At 41.1% G+C, this 21,545-nt stretch overlaps 1 protein-coding gene across 7 annotated transcripts in view; it reads right to left on the reverse strand.

Moving 5' to 3' along the window:
- Positions 1-21,545, reverse strand: part of KLHL32 (kelch like family member 32) — a 169,112-nt gene that overhangs the window by 55,474 nt on the left and 92,093 nt on the right. For 4 of the 7 annotated variants that reach the window (XM_017671945.3, XM_017671937.3, XM_073220939.1 and 1 more), the window contains one exon: positions 1,077-1,292. The exons of 2 other annotated variants lie outside the window; for them this stretch is intronic. In XM_017671945.3, coding sequence (XP_017527434.1) covers positions 1,077-1,292 — 216 coding nt within the window. The remainder of the gene's footprint in view (positions 1-1,076; positions 1,293-21,545) is intronic. One more of the 7 variants, XM_017671961.3, reaches the window with a different exon arrangement.

Below are 21,545 nucleotides of genomic sequence, written 5' to 3' on the forward strand. Positions count from 1 at the left end.
GCCCTCAGTAGTCTACAGCTCTTCTCCTCATTGGTGGAAGCAATGGTGAAAAGAGAAGCTGGTTAAAGTAATACAAAGAAAGAAAGGAGGAAAGACATCAGCCAAACTATCAATCAGTACATCTGATGCCACCTCTGACTCCGTTTTGGCCAGAATCAGACTACTCTCTAAATGTCATCTGATAAAATACCAGGAATTCACTGCCTTATCAACTAGTAGAAGACTTCATATTTTCCCTTGTCCTCTGTATATATCTTTCAAGTGATTGTGAAATCTTGGAGGCATGCTGCCCTAGAAATAACAAGATGGCCAGCCAGTCCTTCAGAGAGTGAGACAGACAATGTAAGCCGAGGGGAAGAGGATGGGCTTTGTTTGTCTTCCAAAGACGCCATGTGGATTGTTCAAGGATAGTCACTGGGGAAGGAGCTGAAAAGGATTTGAATTGAATAATCAACTTGAAAACATGAAACATCCTCATGTCCCCTAAACAAAGGATATTCCCCCCAAAAATGTATATCAGGCGAAAAGGCAGGGCTTAGGAAAAGAGCGGTGAATGCAGAATGAAGTAAGGGGAGAGATTTTTGCAGTGCAATGGAGAGCTTCGTTTCATCTCACACCCCAGCTGCTCTCTACCGCAACAAAGAACTGCCTCTGAATTGTTTACAGGAAAGCCCAGAATTTATTCTCTTTCCATTCGTCTTAAATATGCATAGATAGCACTTGAAAATCCATTCTTCTCATTCTGACTTTAAGAAACTATTTGTTATCAGGTGAAAAAAAAAAACCCTCTGACTCTTTCTGATATAACCCCCTTAGGATTTGGGGAAGCCACCCCAGGGTCTGCGGAATCTCACCTGCGATTACCCTGAGCTAAACTCAGCAGGCTGAGGCTCCGGAGCCTCCAGGGCTGGCTGTTCTCCAACTACTTGCCCATCAAAGGAGAATAACTTCTAAGATTTCTACTCCGATAAGGACCAAACCAGACAAAATAGTTACCACTGCTCCCCAGTCCCTGAACTTCTGATCATTCCGTGCCTTCTGCATGCCAAAAGACAACCTGTGCGGAGTGCCCTTACCTGCCAGATCTGCTCTTCACTCAAGGAGGTGAGGCGGTCGCTCTTCAGGACCTCCTGAAGTAGACAATAAGGAAGCGTTAGAATGTCTTCAGGGCGACTCTTCAGGAGTTCAGAGAGATGTTTCACTAAGAAATCGATCACGGCCTTCTCCAGCAACGTGAGGTTAAAGAGGTCAGCAAGTCTGTACAGATCCAAGTAATTAAAGCTATTTAATTCCTGGGTGCCAAAGAAAATAGAAATGGAAAAAAAGATCTCTTAGAAATCAATCCATGATAAAGCAGGCAAGAAGTTCATATTGATTCAACAAGGTTTGCATGACAGGAGTAGGAGAAATGGCACTACATTCCACTGATCACGTAAAGCCAAACACCTCAACTGTAAGGCTCTGGCAGAGAGCTGCTGTTCTAGAATCTATCACTTCACCTCACTCGGCCCTTCTTAAAACCTATATATTTAAAGATATCTGAATAAAGAGGTGGCAAGGGGTTTCTGGTTTCACTGCCTGAAATGTCACTTTGCAGTCTTTAGGGAAAGTTTACCAATGAAGACAATTTTTCTTCCCTTACCATGTTTTATGTCTCTCATGTGATAAGTTTTCTTTCTACTAAAGACTGTGTGAAGGCAGGTAAAGTGGGAGTCATGTTTAGATGACAGAAATTACATGAAGACAAATGGACTGACAACTTTTTTTCCAAAACTTCAAATTAAGTAAGTGTTTGAGTAAAAATGACCCATCCTAACTTAATGAAATGAAGACACAGATTTTTACAAATAAGGTGGTAGGAAATGGAAAAATCTCACAGGCAATATTCCTGTCCTCAATAATTCTGTAATGAGTCCACTTAAGATGACCAGTTTATAATTGTTCTTTGTTTTATATTAGCCTGGAAAATGCAGAAAAACCAATGGCAATCTTTCCCTCTTTTCAAAGACTTCCTGTAGCAGTGCTTAATTTTGGTGGTGGTGGGGGGTGTTACTGTCTCTACACATTGTCAAACTCGTAGCAGGGGCTCCAAAATAATGCTCCTGGGGAACCGGTGGAACCACTGTCTGGTGACTGCAGGAATCAGAGTGGGCACACAGGTTTGTTGACAAAAAAACTTACCTATTTCAAGTAGAATGGGAGTGGGCCATCTCCAAGCTTCCCCTCATTTTTAACTTGTAATTATTAATACATGAACGATAGTTTCTGGTAACTTAAGGAGTGCAGATACCATCTGATAGCTATTTGACTCCATTGATCTTTTTAAGTAATTTTCAACATACTTTACTCCTTGTCCAGTTAAGAATACTAAGAACACTTTCTCAAATAGTTACATTGTATTTTAATGTATTCCTTTCTATAATGTTGAAAATGTAAAGGGATATGGTCTAAATCTGTGCTCTTCAACACGGTAGCCACTAGCCACGTGTGGCTATAGAGCACTTGAAATGAGGTAGTCTGATCTGAGAGGTGCTCTGTGTTGACATACTGAATGCATGGACTAAGAAACATAGAAGGTAAAATTAGCTCATTAGTAAGTTTATACTGATTATATGTTGATAATATTCGGGATATAGTGGGTTAAATATATGATTATAATGAATTTCACCTGTTTCTTTTAACTTTTTTTAATACAGTCAATGGAAAATTAAAAATTACATATGTGGCCCCCATCCTGTTTCTATAGGACAATGCTGTCCTGCTGTTCCAAATAATGAAAGGTATAACAATGAAATTATGAAAACAGCTCTCCAAGGAATAACTGCATCATCACCACGGCTACCTGATTAAACTTTTTAACTTTAAATTCTATTTCGTTTGTTGGGAGATGACACTTTAATTGTATTCCTAACAGGAAATAACCTAGATGACAGGAATCAACCGTAAGATTTTGGCTCTGAACAGCTCTAATTGCCAATACAACTGAAAAGGAATAAATGCTTCCCTTTAAAATGAAGTTTACTGCAGAAGACCACTAAAATCCTTTGCAGCCCAAATAACTAACGGTCCACCCATAGCCATTCAATCAAAATATCCTGGCTTCCCATTCAGTAGATTTTATCCACCCATTCAGTAGATTTTATCAAAGGAATACGATTTTGACTCCAGTTCCAATTTTTTCAAGTAATGTTTAAACTTGTTCTCCAAATCTTACTTTTTAGGAGTGGTGAATTCCACTCCGGAAAGAACGAAGGGGCAACCCTTGCACTTGGAGCGTCCCTAGTAAACTTCTGGACCATCTCCGCGGGATGAATGTATTAGATCTGGTCGGAATGTCTATGCGACAAGTTTAACTGCTTCAGGACCCTGGATAACGATTTCAGTGTCCCAGGAAAGTACTCTGCGGTCCCCAGAAGCCTGATGGGGGCGGGGACGGGGGCGGGGAGCGCCAGTGCCTCTCAGGTACCCAAGGCTCAAGGTCCTGAGACAGCCCGCAGAGACCGCAGAGAGACGAGCATGCGCAGAGGCAGAAACAAAAAGCTCTGCCAAGTCCAAAGTGGATGCGTGGAGCTTGGGAGGAATGGCTTTTCCCACTTGTTCTCCTGCCATAACTACGAGGTTGGGGCTGGATTACACAGCAGCAACCAAATATGCCTTATTAGGCATCTTTATATCTATATGGAGATCCTAGATTTCTTCTAGTCAGAAGCCTGCAGCTTAAAAGCAGGCCAGTTTCAAACTACGAAGAACCAGAGAATTTAATGGGAAATTTTTTAAAATTGCACTTTTCAACTGTGTTCTTGTCTTAAAGGTAATTATTTAATGCCTGCTTCCACCATCCTAGAATGTTTCCCTTTCCTATAAGAGTATAATCTTCTCTAATCCCCGAATCCGATCTAACATAGCATTTCCTATTAGTGGAGTACTAAGAAGGCTAACTGAATAGAAAAGGCCACTGAACAGACACATGTACAAGAGAAACATCAGTTAAAAGTATGCTCCCTATCTTTACCTTTTCCTTTATCTTCTGCTTAAATCCATCATTTCCCCACATCACTAGTGATTTCTACGTAAGTCAAAGATTTCCATTCCCATTGCCATGCATACTTAGGAACTCAGTAGTTAAACTGTATAAAGTGGGAGTTGAAGGAAAAGAGAAAAACCACCTTCACGGAGCTCATGATGCCATGATATACATTCCTCTTCTTGGGGCAGACGGGCTTTGTGAGCTTCAAGCAAAATCATCACTTATTGTCCTTTCAGCTAAGACCATATATAAGCAAAATAATGACCGATGATGCTGCTTTAAAGGATTCCCAATAATGTGATGGGAAGAACTGGCAAGCTATGCCCACCTATAATATTGTGCATGGAAAAGAAAGTCATTGATGTTATGAATGTTGTTGAATTTTGTTTCCAGTTATAAAAAGTAGTAAGTGCTCATTTCATACAATTCAGGAAATACAAAGTGTGGAAAGGTCATTCAGATTTGACCATGCAGAGACATTATTATTGTTTTTGTATATATGCTTCTAGACTTTTGAAAGAAGTCTTTTTACATCAAAGAAAGAGAAAAAATAATTGCATCCCATCAGCAGCCATGGGCACTTAGAGTCAATCCAAGTTTGTGGAGAAGAACAAAGGCCACAGAATCAGGGAGACCTGGTCAAATCCAGCCCTAACACTGACCGTTGGTTCAAGGTCATGACCATAGGGTTGTCATGGGGATACTTACTGAAAAGCACTTAACCACACAGCCTGGCACATAAAAAGTAGACAGTAGATTTGGTGGGCAAGGAACAATAAAGTATATTTGAGGGCATTGTTGTTTGACATCCACAAACCCTGATTCACCACTAATAGAAGCAAGTCAAAATGAAGAATGTGGTCCCTCTAAATATCAAAGACTTAAAGAAGCTGCAACATTAAGTCAGGGAAAAGAGGATGGCCAGAGTAAAAACCACACAGTTGACTTATAAACAGTTGACATGTTCATGACTCCCACATCTAGCGCAAATCTTTCTTATAAGCTCTGGATTCATTTTCCAAACTGCCTATAAGAGGACGTCTCTTGGATATTCAACAGCCATACTGAACTCAACATGTCATCACTGAACTCATTTTTTGCAAACCTGCATCATCTCTCTTAGAGAATGACCGCCATCCACCCACATCAGGCTTCCCAAGGCGGCCCAATCCCTCCCTCATTTCCAGTCATTCACTAAGGCCACTTCTCTTCCGCTTCATTATTTACTGTTCCGTTCCTCATCACCTCCTATCCAGATGTCCTGAAACAGGATAGAGAATTATCATTCCTGCTTCCAGTAACAAACTCTAGGTCCTCTCATTTTTAAGAATCTGACTATATTGATCATCTGTTTAAAACCCAGTAATAGGTTCCTGTTTGCTTACGGTTAAAAGTCCCAACTCTGTAAACAGTCTTCTGTTTACCTGCAGGGTAACAGTCCCACCACTCTGGCTTGGCTTCTGCCATATCAATGACCTACCTTCACATCATGTGCTGGGACCACACCAGGCACTGGCAATACAAAGAAGAGGAAAAATAGGCCAGTTCCAGGCCTTATGGAGGGAATAGTCTACTGCAAGAGTGAGCTGTTTATCAAGACATATTACTCATAAATGGAAAATAAGGCTACACAGGGTAGAATTACAGGGCTGTGAGTGTCCATATGGGTGATTTGACCTGGAGTTGGAAGTTAGTAAAGGCATCGCTGAGAAGCCACATGGAACTGACAGCAGAAAGAAGAGCAGATGCTAACCTGGCAAGGGGTGGGGTGGGAATGTGTATTAACTGTACTTTTAGGACCTCACTGACTGGGCAGAGACGGCCCCTCCCAGGCTTCCCAATTTTTAGACGCCAAACAACTTGCTCAAGAGTGCACCCTGCTATGCCAAAGAACAAACACGGGGCCTACTGTGCATCACCTCCTTTAACTGTTTCTGTTACTGCTGGAGACACTATTCCTCTGCCCTAATCATCCGAGAGTCGAGTGCTAGACAACTAGAGACAGCCCGAATGCCCCAGAGCTGCTGAAACTACTGAAATGAGGCAATCGTAAGCCTGCTTACCCCACCTTATCTTGCTTTTCTGGCATAAAGCACCCTCAAGGCTCTTGCCCATGCTTCCCCATCACTGTTTCTACCTCCAGACCAACCCAGGTACTTCCCCCAGGGCCCTGCAGCGTCTCTCCTCTTGGGAACTGTAACAAATCATCTTTCCAGTGGCAGTTCTCTCCTATTTGTTGGCTTATGCATACCTGCATAACAATAAAACCTGGGTTTTAAAACAGGATGGTACAGGGGGCTGGGTGGGGGGATGTTCCAAACAAAGGAAGCCGCATATGCAGAATCGCTATGGATGAGGAACCAGGTCCCACTCTTCCGTCCCACCGTCCTGTCTCAGCCAGCAGATCCCCTTCCTCTCCATGTCACCCTGCATCACATGGCCCTCCTTCATTTGCTTTTGGTGCACATCACTGTGTGATTACCTTTCACATTTACTTGCCTACTTATTAAGAATGTGTTTGTCCCCAGCCCTCATAACGATGTTCTATGGGAGGGAGGACCTCTCTGTTTGTTCATTGCTGCACTCCTAGTGCCTAAAACAGCGCCGGGCAATGGTAGGGGCTCACGCCGTGCTTGCTGAATGAACCTTTTCAGCCTCCCTGATTCAGGTCGAACTGACTGCCTTTTCCTTCCCTCCTCCGCCCCGCCTCTGCGGAGTTCCAGCGTAGCACTTGCCACGGGAGGCAGCCTCTGGTCATAGATCTGTCTCCCTCTATGGAATCTAAGCTCCTCAGTGCCAAGGACTGAATTGTGTCCCTGGTATCTAGCAGTTTAATGAAAGAAATGCCCACGAGTCTTTTCTTTTTATGTACAAGTAAGCAAAACAAAACAGGCCATGTCTTTCCAACATGTCTGTCCAATTACGAACAGTATCCAGATCAGACCAGGCCAGGGGTCACACCCCACCGGCCTGCCTCCCTTCCCTTCCCTTTCTGACCTTTACACCTACACACCAAGGCAAAGCTGCTGGCCATTCACTTTTCCAGGAGGGAAAATTCGTGATAGTGACTAGAGTTGAAAGAGTTAATGGACACAGGTAATAGTTCTGAGTAAAAAAAAAACCAAAAACCTCAATCCACCCAAAACTTCTTTCTCAGTCTAAGAGAGAATTATTTCCTTTATCGACTGGCTTATCAGATCAAAGTACCTTTTTAAATGATACTCTGCCCTAATTATGAGATTCTCTTACATTCTGTGGCTTAAAAATCCAAGAACCAAGCTAGAGGCAGTGGTTTTGAATACAAAGTATAGCTCAGCAACAAGAAACTCTGAGTACAAGGAAAATCTTTTTCTTTTTTTTCTAAAAGGGTTTCATTTCTGTCACACTGCTTCTCACCTGAAATTCAGTTTCAATTCCGAATTATGGTGCATACATTGTTGTGCTTTGGGGAATCTTTTAAAATAGTATTTATTTTCTTTTGGTTTAGGGCTATTTGGCTTCTCTCTTCCCTTCTATTTGTTTCTTATAGAGTGAATGACAAGTTAAATAACAGAAGAGCCATAAAATACATCCCGAGTACTATACTAGCTGTGGAATAAACACCAGTTACAAATGCACTAATTCTTAAACCTTATAAATCCCCGCAAGTTCACTCTTTTGTGTGGTCTATTTACACCCTGATTAAATTGCTAAAATGGTCACTCCCCACATTAACTACTGAATATGGTCGGGAAGAAAGGCATGAGAAAAGCGAACACTGTCTTAGACTGGGATATATTCAAATGCAATTACTTTTGTGAGGCACAGTGCCAGGTAGTGGGCGTGAGTGGGAGGGAGGAGGGCACTTCAGAGGCTGTGTGTGAGCCCCGCGGCCCCTCTACCACTCTTCCCAGCCCAGGGCAGCAGGACAGAATGAGGAGTGTTGGGCTTTGCCCCAGGTGGGGTGCCCACCTGAGCAGAGTGACTGGTCAGTGTATTTGGAGGTGTCTCTCAAGATATCAATTAAGGAAATATTTATGATTAGTGACCAATTTTCATACAAGACTATTTCATAATTTAGTGCAGATTTAAGCCTATCCCCGAACTAATATCCCCCAAATGCACTTGTATTCGGATATACTGTGTAGAATGGGAGAAAAATATATAACCTTATAGCTGCAGTCCGCATATTCACTGCATATGACCCGCAGCCTAGCTTTTGTGGGCTGCAGCCAACAGATGTGCCTTGATGTGTGCCAATGATACAAGCTGAGAATCAATAACGCGTATTTCTAATATGCAGTCTATCAAAGTAGTGCATTGATGCCACACCCATGTGTCCCCTGGCCTGGCAGCAGCCCCTTGCCCATTGAGTGCTGCAGTTTGACCATAGCCCTGGCACAGGAATTATACAGAACACAAAGTATTTATCATATTGTGATTGTATTTACTGTAGACTATCCTCAATATCTGTTCCACAAATACTCTTTCTCAAATCTAGGAGTTCTTATTAAACTGACAAGATATGGAAATCTGATGGAGATGATTTGATTTAATACTAAGGATACCCATGCAAAACATGGCCTAACACCTATTTCTCTTGTTGTTTCATTTGGTTCTAAGAACATTATTGATTTGTGAAACAAAAATAAGAATCAACAATCTATACTATCAATACAGAAAATTATGACTTGTGTTCAAACTAATAAATTCTCTCCAGATCAAAATGAAAGCAATGCCATTTTGATTTCCTGAATTTTTCCCCTTCTAAGATGACCAAATTGAATAGAATCCCAGATTTTTCAGGGAAATAACATACAACAGATGTGACTATTTTAACAGTGCTGCGTTTCACCAATATAATTATGAGCTTTCATTTCCAACTGTTGACGCCCTCCCTTCAAAATGTCACCTCAGTTACCACATTTCAATACTTTGCTACAGATACAGGAGGGTCAGGAGGCACAGTGGTTTCCATGACCATCATGTATGTAATAGCAACTTGAAGGTCTATTTTAAATGTTGACTTTGTGCCACATTTTAAAGACTCCTGAATGAAGAGTCATCCTTGTTATGGAAGTCAAAATATCTTTTTTAAAAAACTACTTCCAAATCTATTCCCAATTGCTTGATATACCCACTCTGCATACAAAACCAGGATGGTTTGATTTTTAGACATGTTAATTGAAGTTACATACAAACATTGTATTGGCTGCATATAGGGACCAAGTACTAAGTCAGACCTAGTAAATATGAAGCCCGGGGTCAAATCCTAATGCTTCCTACTTCAAGTCTCCCATCACATACCAACTAACTAGTCGCTAATCTATCCATGCGTGTATCTTCCAACAAGTAAAAATGTTCCTGGAAAACTAGTAAAACTAGGTTTTGCATCTTATGTTTTTGTATTCTGTACAATGCCAATCATAATGCCTCTATCACAGATTACTGCTGAAAAATATTTGTGGGATTATGAATTTTAAAAAGCACCACATTTTTTGTTGTTTTTAAAGCACATCTATGATTTTGAATGAGGAAGTGACAGTTTGTTTACAAGAATGACTGTACAACTCGGCAAAAATGAACAGATCTCCCACAATTACCTGAGAAAGATACTCGCAAATACCTGATCTGAACTTAAAAAATTCTCCCTTGATGCTACCTACATGTCAGGTTTTTCTCAGAATTGGTAAATAGTGTGGAAGGCCCTCCTGTGACACACATGCAGCAGGCCTGGCTTCCACAGTGAATCCGGGTCTTCGCATTTCTCACATGCTGTTTGTTTGGGTTTTTTTACCCCCCAGAATACTGACAAAGAACCTAACTTCACTTGGTATTCAGCAACAACCAGAAACATACAGATGTCCACACTGTTTGCCAAAAGTATAATGAAAAATTATCAAGTGGAACTGAATGCTCATAATTTTCCTTCAGACCGTAGAGAACCCTAAGGATCCTTGTCACAAATGACTATTGTTTGTGAAGCATTTACAGAGTGTGTGATTCAACAGACTTTAAAAACGAGCTTTTAAGAAAAGGGAAGTTCTAAAACAGCAGAAGACTCACAGAACCCAAGAATGTACTAACAGTTACCAAAGGGAAAGGGACTGGGAAGGATGGGTGGGAAGGAAGGGATAAGGGGAAAAAGGGGCATTAGTATTAGCACACACAATGTCAGGGGTGGGGCACGGGGAAGGCAGTGTATACAGAGAAGACAAGTAGTGATTCTATAGCATCTTACTACGTTGATGGACAGTGACTGTAATGGGGTACGTGGCAGGGACTTGATAATGAGGGGAGTCTAGTAACCATAATGTTGCTCATGTAATTGTACATTAATGATACCAAAATAAATAAATAAATAAACACATACATACATAAATACATTAAAAAAAAGAAAAGTGAAGTTCTATATGATAAATGCTCTGTCTCTCTGGGGACTAGGGGGTGGGGGTGGGGGAATGGATGGACAAACAAGATCAGATTCTACTTCCTAAGAAAGCCCGGCCATTCCAGCTGAAAGGATTGTTCCCTTTCTAACTTCTCATTGCAGAAGCTACTGGAAGCATTTGTTGAACCCTTTGCCAGCGGCTACATAGTTTTCTCCCCGGCTGTGCATAAGGGTGCAGACCGAATCTGTACTTGTTTAGATCTTCCTCTCTGTCTTCACCAAGAGGCTACTTAGTTTTGATTGTTAGATAGTGAGTAGGGAAGAAAGTCAGACTTTTCACCAAAAATAGACTTACTGCTTTTGTTTCTTAGTTTACAATAAAAGATTCTCCTGCTCCTCTAAAATATTTAAATATTGTAAGATTTTGAAATATTTTAATGTCTAAACAATTCATTGAATGTTACATTTATTAAATATTTTAATATTTAAATATTTTTTAGGAATTTAAAATACATGCGTAGAATGGAAACAGCTTTCTCTCTCCTTGGCCTGCCATATGTATTGTTATATTTTCCCAGTTGTATGCTATGTTTAGGCTATCATTTGATAGCAGGTGCACTGCCATCTCATTCTTTATGACACAGAAAAATTATAAATTCAAATGATTGTGCATATTTATGTGGGTTTATAATTTTATATTTTCCCTGTCTCTCACTAGGTCATGAGTTGTGGGGACAAGAAACTGGTTGCGTCTTTAGCTTGTAGATACAGGAAACACACATAATTTGAAGCTGACCTATCTGGATGACCTCAGACAAATGGGTAACCTCTTGGAGTCTAGTTTTCTCCTCTAAAAAAATGGGAAATGTGGTCTGTTGTAAGGATTCCCCAAAATATATGTAAAGTGACTTCCACATAGTAGACTCTCAACACACAGTAGCTATCTTGTTATTGTTATTCCCACTTTAAAATGCTATTAACAGTGCTTAAATGAGAGCTTTGCCTACTCCATAAGTTGTATTCACTAACTAGGGGAAGGAAATAAAACACTGAATGCCTAATATGGACTTTGTTTTTCTACAAATGTTAGCAAAAACCATAGTTGTCATGTAAAATCATTCACTTGTTTTGTACTTAAAAAACACTTCCTCAGAGATAAACAAGGAGAACAGATTGAGACACTATATTGGCCCATCACCAAGTGTGTATTACTATGATATACTCTGGTTCCCATGCTCTATATTACACACAGCAGAACAGGCACATGGAGAAATCTAAGGACGGAGGAGCTGCATTTCTTTATGACCTTCTTTGAAAGATAAACTCCTTGGGGAAATACAATTTATTCAGATTATCAAGACCCTGCTGTGCAAATCTACAGTCTGGGAGCACACTATGGAGATCAAAAAATATTTACTTTATTCTGTTGGGTATAAAAGCTTTTAATGAATGCATAATTAAGGCAAAAAAAGTATATGCGGCTTTAGAAATTCCACTGCTGAGCCAAGCCATTAATATCCAAGGCACCATACCCAGTTGTGATTCCACCTGTTTCCTATTTGGATTACAACCTAGCTGTAAATCAAGGTATTACGTGACTACACGACCCAGCGCTGCGGGGAAGGACTGCGCTCCAGGACTAGAGGAAGCAACATACAGGGCTTTGTTGTGCCTGTGTGGCAAAGGCTGCCCTCTGGAACACGTTGCAACAAACAAACAAACAAAACCCAAACCTTTTAATAGCTTGGGGTTGAATCATGTAGGGAAAAAATAATGGATATCATGTATGTAAAGGGATCTGGAAGTTTTCTCCCTGATAGACTTGACAGTATAAAATCTCACTGTTATGAAAGAAAAAATGTACAATATATTTGCAATGCAGGCCAGATTACTTATGAAATGATAAAAGGCAAAACGTGGTATTTTTATGTGAGTAAATTGAGAGGTATAAGTATATTTGTATTCAAATATGTAATTACATCTGGACAACTGTATACAATTATATATTCATATATTGATGTAAATATGCAAACTACGCATCTTGCTTTTAACTAAAATAAAATAATAGCAGCAATTCAAATAATACAACAAAAAATCCCCCACATGCTCTAATTCTTGAAGTCTTTGAAGGTCTGTTTACCTATATTTGTGGTGTATAACAGGAATTCTACAATTAGGTCACTAACACATTTTCATAACCAACTGTATACTTAGTATCCAAAGCTCATGAATAATTTTCTACTGTTCCTTGAGAAAGTCTGCAGTAAGGTGGAAATCCGGTGGGAAGGAAGCACAGAGATGCAGTCATAGCCAACAACTAACAACTCCGGCCCCAGTCACCATGGGCTATAAATGCTATTTTGAAGTTTTCTAAAGCCACCTCGGCACATTAGGTGATTACCACTGAATTTCAAACTGCAAAGGAAACTCATGTATATTTTTGTCTTTGTCTATGTGAGCAAGTAGGGCTTTAAAATTCAAGTGTCAATAACCACAAACTTTTTTTGAACTATGAGGGGCAAAATCAGGTTACATTTTCTTAAAGAATCACCGAGGAGTAATTGTGATATATTTCCCTACTTAGCTTGGGTGCCCAAGGTCAGAGCGCTGAGGGTGAGCCCCATTCTGCAGGCCCAATGACCTCAGTTATCCAGAGAGTGTCTGCCTTAATCATTATTATACACAAGGAGGAGGACTGGAGGGTTATCCTGGGTTCAAGTCTGCGTTGTTTTGGCTTTTTATATTTTGGATGTTCTGAAGGATACACAATATCAGTATTTCTAAGTACAAACTAGTGTCAGTTCGAATTAGTCTAAATGTGATGATGCTTTTAAAATCTGAATATCTGATTTAACAGGTAGATTGATGTGAAGCAGTGTGGCGACGGGGTCTAAAGAGCATTTCTAAAGCTGTGATCCCCTGACCAGTAACATGAGCATCATCTGAGAACTCGTTAGAATGCAGATTCTCAGGCTCTCTGGACCTCCTGAATCAACTCAGGGACCAGACATTCAGGTGATTCCACACACACTCCAGTTTAAGAACCACTGAGGCAGAGTGTATTTGAGTGAAGACAGGAGTGACTCTAAGCTGCCTAAATACATTCTTGCAGCAGAACTAGTCGTGTGACACGAGTCCCTCATGCCAGCCTCTGACGTGAGCAAAAATTATGCTGATGTGTGGGGCTGAGGCCAGAGCACCCAAAGCTGAATCAATGACTCAGACAAGCAGTCGTTTCCCAGGGTCTGGGCTCACGTCCCTCAGAGGGCAGCAGGGAAAAGGCCGGCAGCCTCCTCTAAGGGCATCTGTGGACAGAGAGTGAGAAAGGGGCTGGAGGAGAAGTCCGACAGGGAAAGAGAACTGCAGGGTGGAGAGCGTGTGGACCTAGTAAGGAATGAGCAGTCTCCTAGTAAGGAATAACTTACATTTTTCTTCTTCTAAACAAATGCACTGCTTTTTCCCCCCTGGTCAGGGAGCTTAGGATGGCATGCAACTGTATTATAAGAAAAAACCCCCATTACAGTAACTTAACATGGGGAGGGAACTCAAACATGCATTTCAAAGCAACTACTATTAGAGATGAAAGAGTTTCCCAGCTTTTTGCTTGGATGCTGTACAGGAGGATGGAGCAAGATGTTTGTTTTATTTACAGGAAGCACAAGGGAAAACAATAAAACAAAAACTTCCCATCTACAAAGCATCAATACTATGTGATGTGTTGCTTTCAAAAGCATCTATTTCACTACTTATTTAAGTGCAATTGTAGTATGATGTTATCACATATCAGGCGCTGGGAGACAGTGATGATTCATTTAATTATTTGTGATTTTTTTTTCTAGAACAATACATGTACTTCTACAAAATCAAAGAGAATTGGCTGAGGGGAATAAAATCCCTTTTACAGAATGATGATTATTTCCAGAATTTTCAGGAACAGACTTGTCCAATATGCTGTTGAGTGGAAGTAGGTGCTAAAGTTGCTGACATTCCCAGGAAGGAAGGAAGACAGGAGGGAAATAGGTAGGAAGGTAACTGTGGCATTTAGAGAGGAAATCGCCAGTGAAGCATCCGTCATGTTGACTGGGTTTCTAGGGCACCTACCTCCTGCAGGATACTGTGTTAAGGATGTTTTGCATGCAGTATCTCATTGACTCCTCCAACACCTCGAAGAGGGAGACAGTGTATTTCACAGGTGAGACGTGAGGGCAAAGAGGTTAAGTTATCTTGCCCAAGGTCATATAACTCAGGGACATGAGCCTACATCACGGGGAGACAGATAAGTGAATCGACTCAAACAGTATGGTGTGGTCAGTATCCTGGAAGACCCCTATAATTAATGAAAAGGAGGAAAATCTAACTCCAAGTAGGTGGATTGATAAGACAATTCTGGAAGAGCAGATAGCACATGAGCAAAATGCTGGCAGGTTCAAGAGGAATTTGTGACAAAGTGAGAGAAGAATAATCTGTGGAGGAGGGGCTTGATAGAGAGAGGTTTAGGCACAGCGAAATGCATGAAGCTCACAATTACCATGGCATAGCACGTGGGTAGTAAACTGTGAAAAAACCAAAACAGTCTAAAGAGAAAGTTATATTTCATAATAAAGATTGGACCTGTGTATCAAATAAAGGAGAATGGACCTTATCCTGCAAGCTATGGTGAATCACTAATTAATAAGTGATTTTAGGCAAGCACATGACATGACCAGGTTATTTTTAAAACAATCAATCAAACGAATTTTTTAAGGTTTTATTTTTTTTTAATCAAACAGAATTTTGGAGGTGGTACTGGAATGGGGAAGAGTGAAGGCAGGTTCACTGATTAGCAGAAATTTCTTTAGTCCAGGAAATAAGTAATGAGGATTTGAATTACAGCAGTGATTATAGAGAGAATGAGAAAGATTAAAAAAGTTAAAGGGGTTCACACAAAAACCTGCACGTGGATGTTTTCAGCAGTCTTATTCCTAACTGCCTAAATTTGGAGGCAACCAAGATGTAGGTGAAGGGATATACTGTGGTACATCCACACAGTGGAATATTATTCAGTGCTAAAAAAGAAATGAGCTGCTGTAAGATGAAAAGACATAGAAGAAATTTAAATGCATATTACTAAGCAAAACAAGCCCATCCGAAAAGGCTGCATGCTGTTTGATTCCAACTATATGACATCCTGGAAAAGACAAAACTGGAGACAGAGAAAGATCAGCGATTGCCAGGGGTGGGCAGTGGGGGAGGGAGGGATGAATTGGCAAAGCGTGGAGGACTTTTAGGGCAGTGAGATTATTCTTTATGATACTATAATGGTAGATACCTGTCCTTACACATTTGTCCAATCCCACTAAACCTACACCACCAGGAGTGGGGTCTCACGTAAACTGTGGGCTCTGGGTGATAACGATGTTCGACGGATGTTCATCGACTGTTACCAAACGTACCACCCTGGTATGTAGGATGCCATATCTGTATTTTACAGATTAGGGGTGAGGGCAAAGAGATTATATAACTTGCCCAAGGTCACATTACTCTGGGACATGAACTTATATCACTGCAGATAAGTCAACCCAAACAATATGGTTGTAGGACGCTGATAACGGGGGAGGCTATTCATATGTGGGGCAAAGGGTATATGGGAAACGCCTATTTTCTTTTCAATTTTGTTGTAAACCTAAAACTGCTCTTAAAAATGAAACATGTATTAAAGAAAAAGTCAAGAAGGTAGAGTTGAAAGGTCTTGGTGACAGTGTAGGAAGGGCAGAAGATTTTGGGATGATTCCTAAGTTTCTGGCTTGAGTTTAGACTCAGAAAGGTCATGTGCCTGGGGGGTAACAGGATGAAAGGCACACTAGGCAGTTAGCCTAGAGATGATAAAAAATAAACATGTGTTATCCTTGGGTAGAGTAAGAATGAGGCAAAGGGGAGACAAAAAGAAAAAGGACAAGGTTGGAAACCTAGTCAGTAACTAGGAAATAGGGATCTAGCTTGGGCTTTAGGGAAAGAAATTGCTTTATGGGCCAGGAAAGTAAGTTAAATTTCCAGGGAAGACTTGATTAACATTAGACAATAGGCAGGGAGCACAGTTGAGCCATTAAAGGAATGTCCAGAAAAAGTAATCTAGAACAGAAGGATGTCACTGACAAGCAAGAGAGAGGAAAAAGGCATATTCCAGAGTTACTTAAGGGGCTAAACCAATGAAATTTAACGGCATTCATGAGAACACGGAGCAGTGTAACATAACACCAAGGTGTCTGGTTTGGGTTAGCATAAGGATGATGGCCTCTTAAAAGAGACGAGGAGGAGCAGGCGTGTGAGATTAGGAGCAGGTGAATTCGGAGTGCATGGGGGATGCCAAGTGGAAATGCTGGCTGCACATAAAGGTCTAGAGCTCAGGAGAGGGGGGCTGCAGTAAGCGACCCTCCACATGAGAATGAGAGAGACTGATGTGAGCAGAAGAGTGCCAGCATGGACCACCACGCCCAGGGGGCATGCAAGCAGCTGACTTGGTATGTAGAAGAGCCTGAGAAGGAACTGCAAAGAAGCGGGATGACAAGGAGCAAGTCTTGAGAAAGGAAGAAAGGTATCAGAAGTAGTGGAACTACCAGTGCAGAAACGCCGTAGCGTGGTCACCCGAAGACACCACGAAGGGCCACCACCCTGGACAATGAGGCGGCTCTGGGGGGCTTTGCTGGAACAGCCTCTGAGGAGCAGTGAAGGCGGAGGATGAGCCCCACGGGACTGAAGGGCAGAGAGAAGCTACCGAAGTGCAGACACTGATCCCAGTTTGGGGGCGAATGGACGGCGACGGCTGTGGCAGTGGGAGAAGAGAAAGGTTTCGCCCATCTTACTGACCCGACTTTCAAAGGGAAAGGAAGGAACTGGTGGAGGAAACCCTGAAGCCAAAAGCCTCACTGGAGGTACCTGATACAGTCAGGAGCAAAAAGACAGGTGAGCCTTAGAGAAGAGGGCAGCCATTTAACTCTGAGTAGAAATATTTGCAGGTGGAGGGTGGATGGGAGGATGAAGATCTCAACTGAAACATAGATTTTCTTTGAATGCCCCTAATTTCCAAGCATTAATAATGAATTAAGCAAGATTAATATTTATTTGCTTTGTTTATTGACCCTGAACTAGAGCATTACTAAATATTGGAAACATTTTGATAAAAAATGTGCTAAAAATGATTTAAAAATTACCCAGCTAACAATAGTTAGCTTAGAAAAGAATTACTAATGTTAGAAAAATCCTTCAAGACAATCTTTCTTCTCTTTAAAAACTATATAGATGAGGAAGACACCGTCAACCTTAAAAGGACTTCTCTGGCCAACTAGCATGTCTCTAGGCTGCCACTTGCCAACGTCCTTTGGTGTGGGACTAAGGAATAGAAGCCAACATAATAGCACATGAAAAATTAAATTAGGGTCCTAAAGTGGCTACTAAAAGATCCTATGCATTTTAGAGATAAATATTAGTGATATTTGGCAAAAAGGATATTCTCGATTATCCATACCAGATAGCAAATACTCTTGATTAGAATAAATAATGAGTAGTTGGCTATGATTTAGTAAGGTTGATACATCGCCACCCTTACTGACCATTTTCTCTGATTAGGAAAAGTCCAAAGGATTAAACCTTGGTAACATACTTTCCAAATTCTGTACTTTAACTTTCCCCAAATACTAGAGCATCAGCTCTAGTGAACACCATGCAGTTTGTGTATTTGATTAGGGGCATATTAAATATATATGTTGCTACAATCATTTGTTTTATCTAATGTGGAAAAAAATAGCTCAGTGTTGGAGAAAAACGAGCATGAGTTTTAAGTTCTCAACCTTGAGAATAAATTATTCTATTCAGAACACCCACTATGTATTATGTATTTAGGAGATACTGTTAATTTAATAATTAAAATGATAATACATTGTTTGGGAGAAATAACCTCCTATATGTCATTGTAGTATTAGTTTAAAAATGATACTCTATTATGATACTCTTAAAATATGCAAGATGCTCAGTGCCAAATGCAGTCCCCATAGAAATCATTTTCAGCTTAAAAAATAAATGTATTCAGTGGGTAAAACTAAGAGAAGACTGACAATATCTTTTTCTTCCCATAATATAAATTTTCAGTATTTAAAAAGCAGGCAAATTCACTGAGTGGATGCACCATTCATTCCCTCAATACCTATTGCTGTGGACTGAGCTGTGTCCTTCCGAAATCCTTATGCTGAACTTCTAAGCCTCAATGTGATGGCATTTGAAAACGAGGCCATTTGAAGGTAATCAGGTTTGGGTGGGTTCACGAGGGTGGGGCCCACGTGGTGAGATTTCTGTTCCTATAAGAAGAGAAACCAGAGAGCTTGCGGTCTCCCTCTCAGCCAAGTGGAGACGGAGCAAGAAGGTGGCCATCTGCGAGTAAGGGAGATGGCCCTCGCCAGAACCCAACCATGCGGTTCCCTGCTGGTGGACTTCCGTTCTCCAGAACTGTGAGAAAAAATACCTGCTGTTTAAACCACCCACCTGTGGTATTTTTGTTATGGCAGCTAGAGCTGACTAATACACCTCCTGAGCTCCTGTCACCCCAAGGGGAGAAGGGGTAAGATAAAGATGTGTAAGTCATGATTCCTGCCACCAGGAGCCCCACGGAGTGAGTGGGGTCATCCAGACATTCTCCAACCAGCTTAACCCACGGGGCAGTCAAAGCAAATGCAGCATTTACTGATTTTCAACTTCCGTGAAGCTATTTCAAGGATCCAGGGCATCTCAAAGTGGAAAGTGGAAAAAACAGACTGTCTTGGCAAAAGACCAGTAAAATCACCATTAATGGGGGAAAAAAATCCAGAATTCTTCCTAATACCCTCAGGAGACGATAACATTCTTTAAACCTTCGTACCTTCACTGAGGAGAGAAAAATGATCAATTCTCAGGGCAGCCCATTTAGTGTAAAACGAAATGAAGACAAGGGGTGACTAATAAGCATTAGTCACAGAGGAGGGCGATTTGGGGCAGGATGCCGCTTCCTCCGTCCTGCTCGCTTTACGTTCTTAGCTTCTGAATGATTCATGGCCAGAATTTGGGCTTTGCTTTTACTGGGCGGTCCAAACGTGCACACTGTAAACAGAACAACACCACCGAGCTGGGGAAATGATCTTTACGTTTGGAATAGAAGGAAACAAAACAAATGGGGGGAAAAAATGCAACACCCCCCCCCCCTTCCTGCTTCCCTTACAGAGAGAAAATGCTCTGCGAGAAAATGCCCCTTCCCTCTCCCATCACAGCAGCGCGTCTCCTCTTTCAGGTCACGTCTTTCACATAAAAGTGCTAAACTAATGCCGCTTAATGACAAATTAATGTCCATGAATAAAAAATACACCTCTAATAGCATAGAGTAATTTGCCATTACAATATCATCATTGGACATGCCCCTGGTTTAATACGATGTATTTAATTCATAACCTAATGAGTGATATATAAAAGGAGGGAGATGAACCCTGCGATTACATTTATGTGAGTCTGTCACCTTATTTGTAAAACCTTAGAGTCATTTACATTCAAATTAGAACAAATGAGTGATTTCACAAAGTGCAGTGATAAATGGCCACAGCGGCCCGAGACAAAACTGTATTTCCTGTGAACACATTAACAGTTTCCTATTATTTGTTAAAAATTACAATGCATATTGCCCAGTGTGGTGTGAAGAATGACTTTTTTACTGATTAGGTCAGAAGACTAATATGTAGTAAAATAAATAATTTTCCTTCTCATTTTTTTCTGATTTTCGCTTTAAATTAACTACTGAATTCTGGTGGATTCACACTGCCACCTGCTGCCTAGGAATAGATATTGAAAGTATATTCCTATCAAAAGGAATTGAGTCTTCATCACGTTGGTGGTCTTACTGGAGAAAGTCTATGGGTTGTTTCTTTCTTATGAATATACTTAAATTGAAAATCATGCTTGCATATACTTGGCAAACAAAAAGGATACTTGATAATCAAATGATAGGGCCTTAAGGGGTTACTCTGCAGAGAGAAAACGGGAATAGTGCAACCAGTTTCGATAGACCCTCAATAAATGTTGGTTCCCTTCCTGGGAAAGATAATGATGGCCTGGGACTATGGTTAGGCATGGATAGAGGCCAGAAACAAGCAGACCCCTTCGGAGGATATTATGAACTCATTATAATCTAAGGCAACAATGGTGGGGGGCTAAAGAGAGGTAAGAATATTAGCGATGGAGAGAAGGATCAGGTCTGAAGGATATTTGGAAGGTAGAAGTTATAAGAGCAGCTTTATAACTGATGGGACGTGGTGGTGAGGAGGAGTCTAAGGCTATATGCAAATTTCTAGACTAGTGGATCGATGGGCAGAAAAGGGCATCAAGCAGACACAAGGACAGATGTTCCCATGTTAAGTTTGAACTGCCTGTGTGATAGTCAGGTGGCAATGTTCAGCAGCTAACCAAACCAAAACATAACAAAACAAAAAAGGCTAGGAAATAGCAGAGGGTAAGAAGAAACTGGATTCAAAACATTCATCATGCTTATCTGAAGGACTCAGTAAGTCACTGAGCGCACAGGAACCACCGTATCTGGAGCCCACCACTCTTGAGGGTGATTGGCAGTGTCCCCTTTAAGATTTAAAATAGGGAACGGCATGTATGGAAACGCGTATACTCTGAAGAGCAAGGTAATTCACTCATTTTGCTGGACCCATTTTGAAGACAGTAATTGCTCTTTAATGAACAGGTGAATCTTTCTGAAATCTTTTTTAAAAGCACAATGGGCAAGAAAGAGGAGCAAAAGGCAGAAAGGAGGGAGAAGCATTCACCTTTTATCTGGAACTGAATCTCAGCAGATGAAAGTCTGACAAGTCACGCTTATAAATAACATACTAACACGACAGGCTGCACAGGACAGGGCCCCACAGAATTTCAGTGCAAGTCTGAGAAACGATGCAAATTTGAGGAGTAGTTTGTAAGCCCCTTATATCGGCGGGATCGGCTGTTACAGTCACGCCCGCCCCAACCCCTCCTCCCTATGTTTGCGGTTAGTTCCCCCTTTATTCCATAAACCTGCACTGAGAACCTATGTGTTCTCAATGACTTGTGAGAGGGCCTGGGAACTAAAAAGTAAATAAGGCGAGAGCCTCACAGCCG

This window comes from Manis javanica, chromosome 13 (assembly GCF_040802235.1).
Source record: "Manis javanica isolate MJ-LG chromosome 13, MJ_LKY, whole genome shotgun sequence".
NCBI classification, from domain to species: Eukaryota; Metazoa; Chordata; class Mammalia; order Pholidota; family Manidae; genus Manis; species Manis javanica.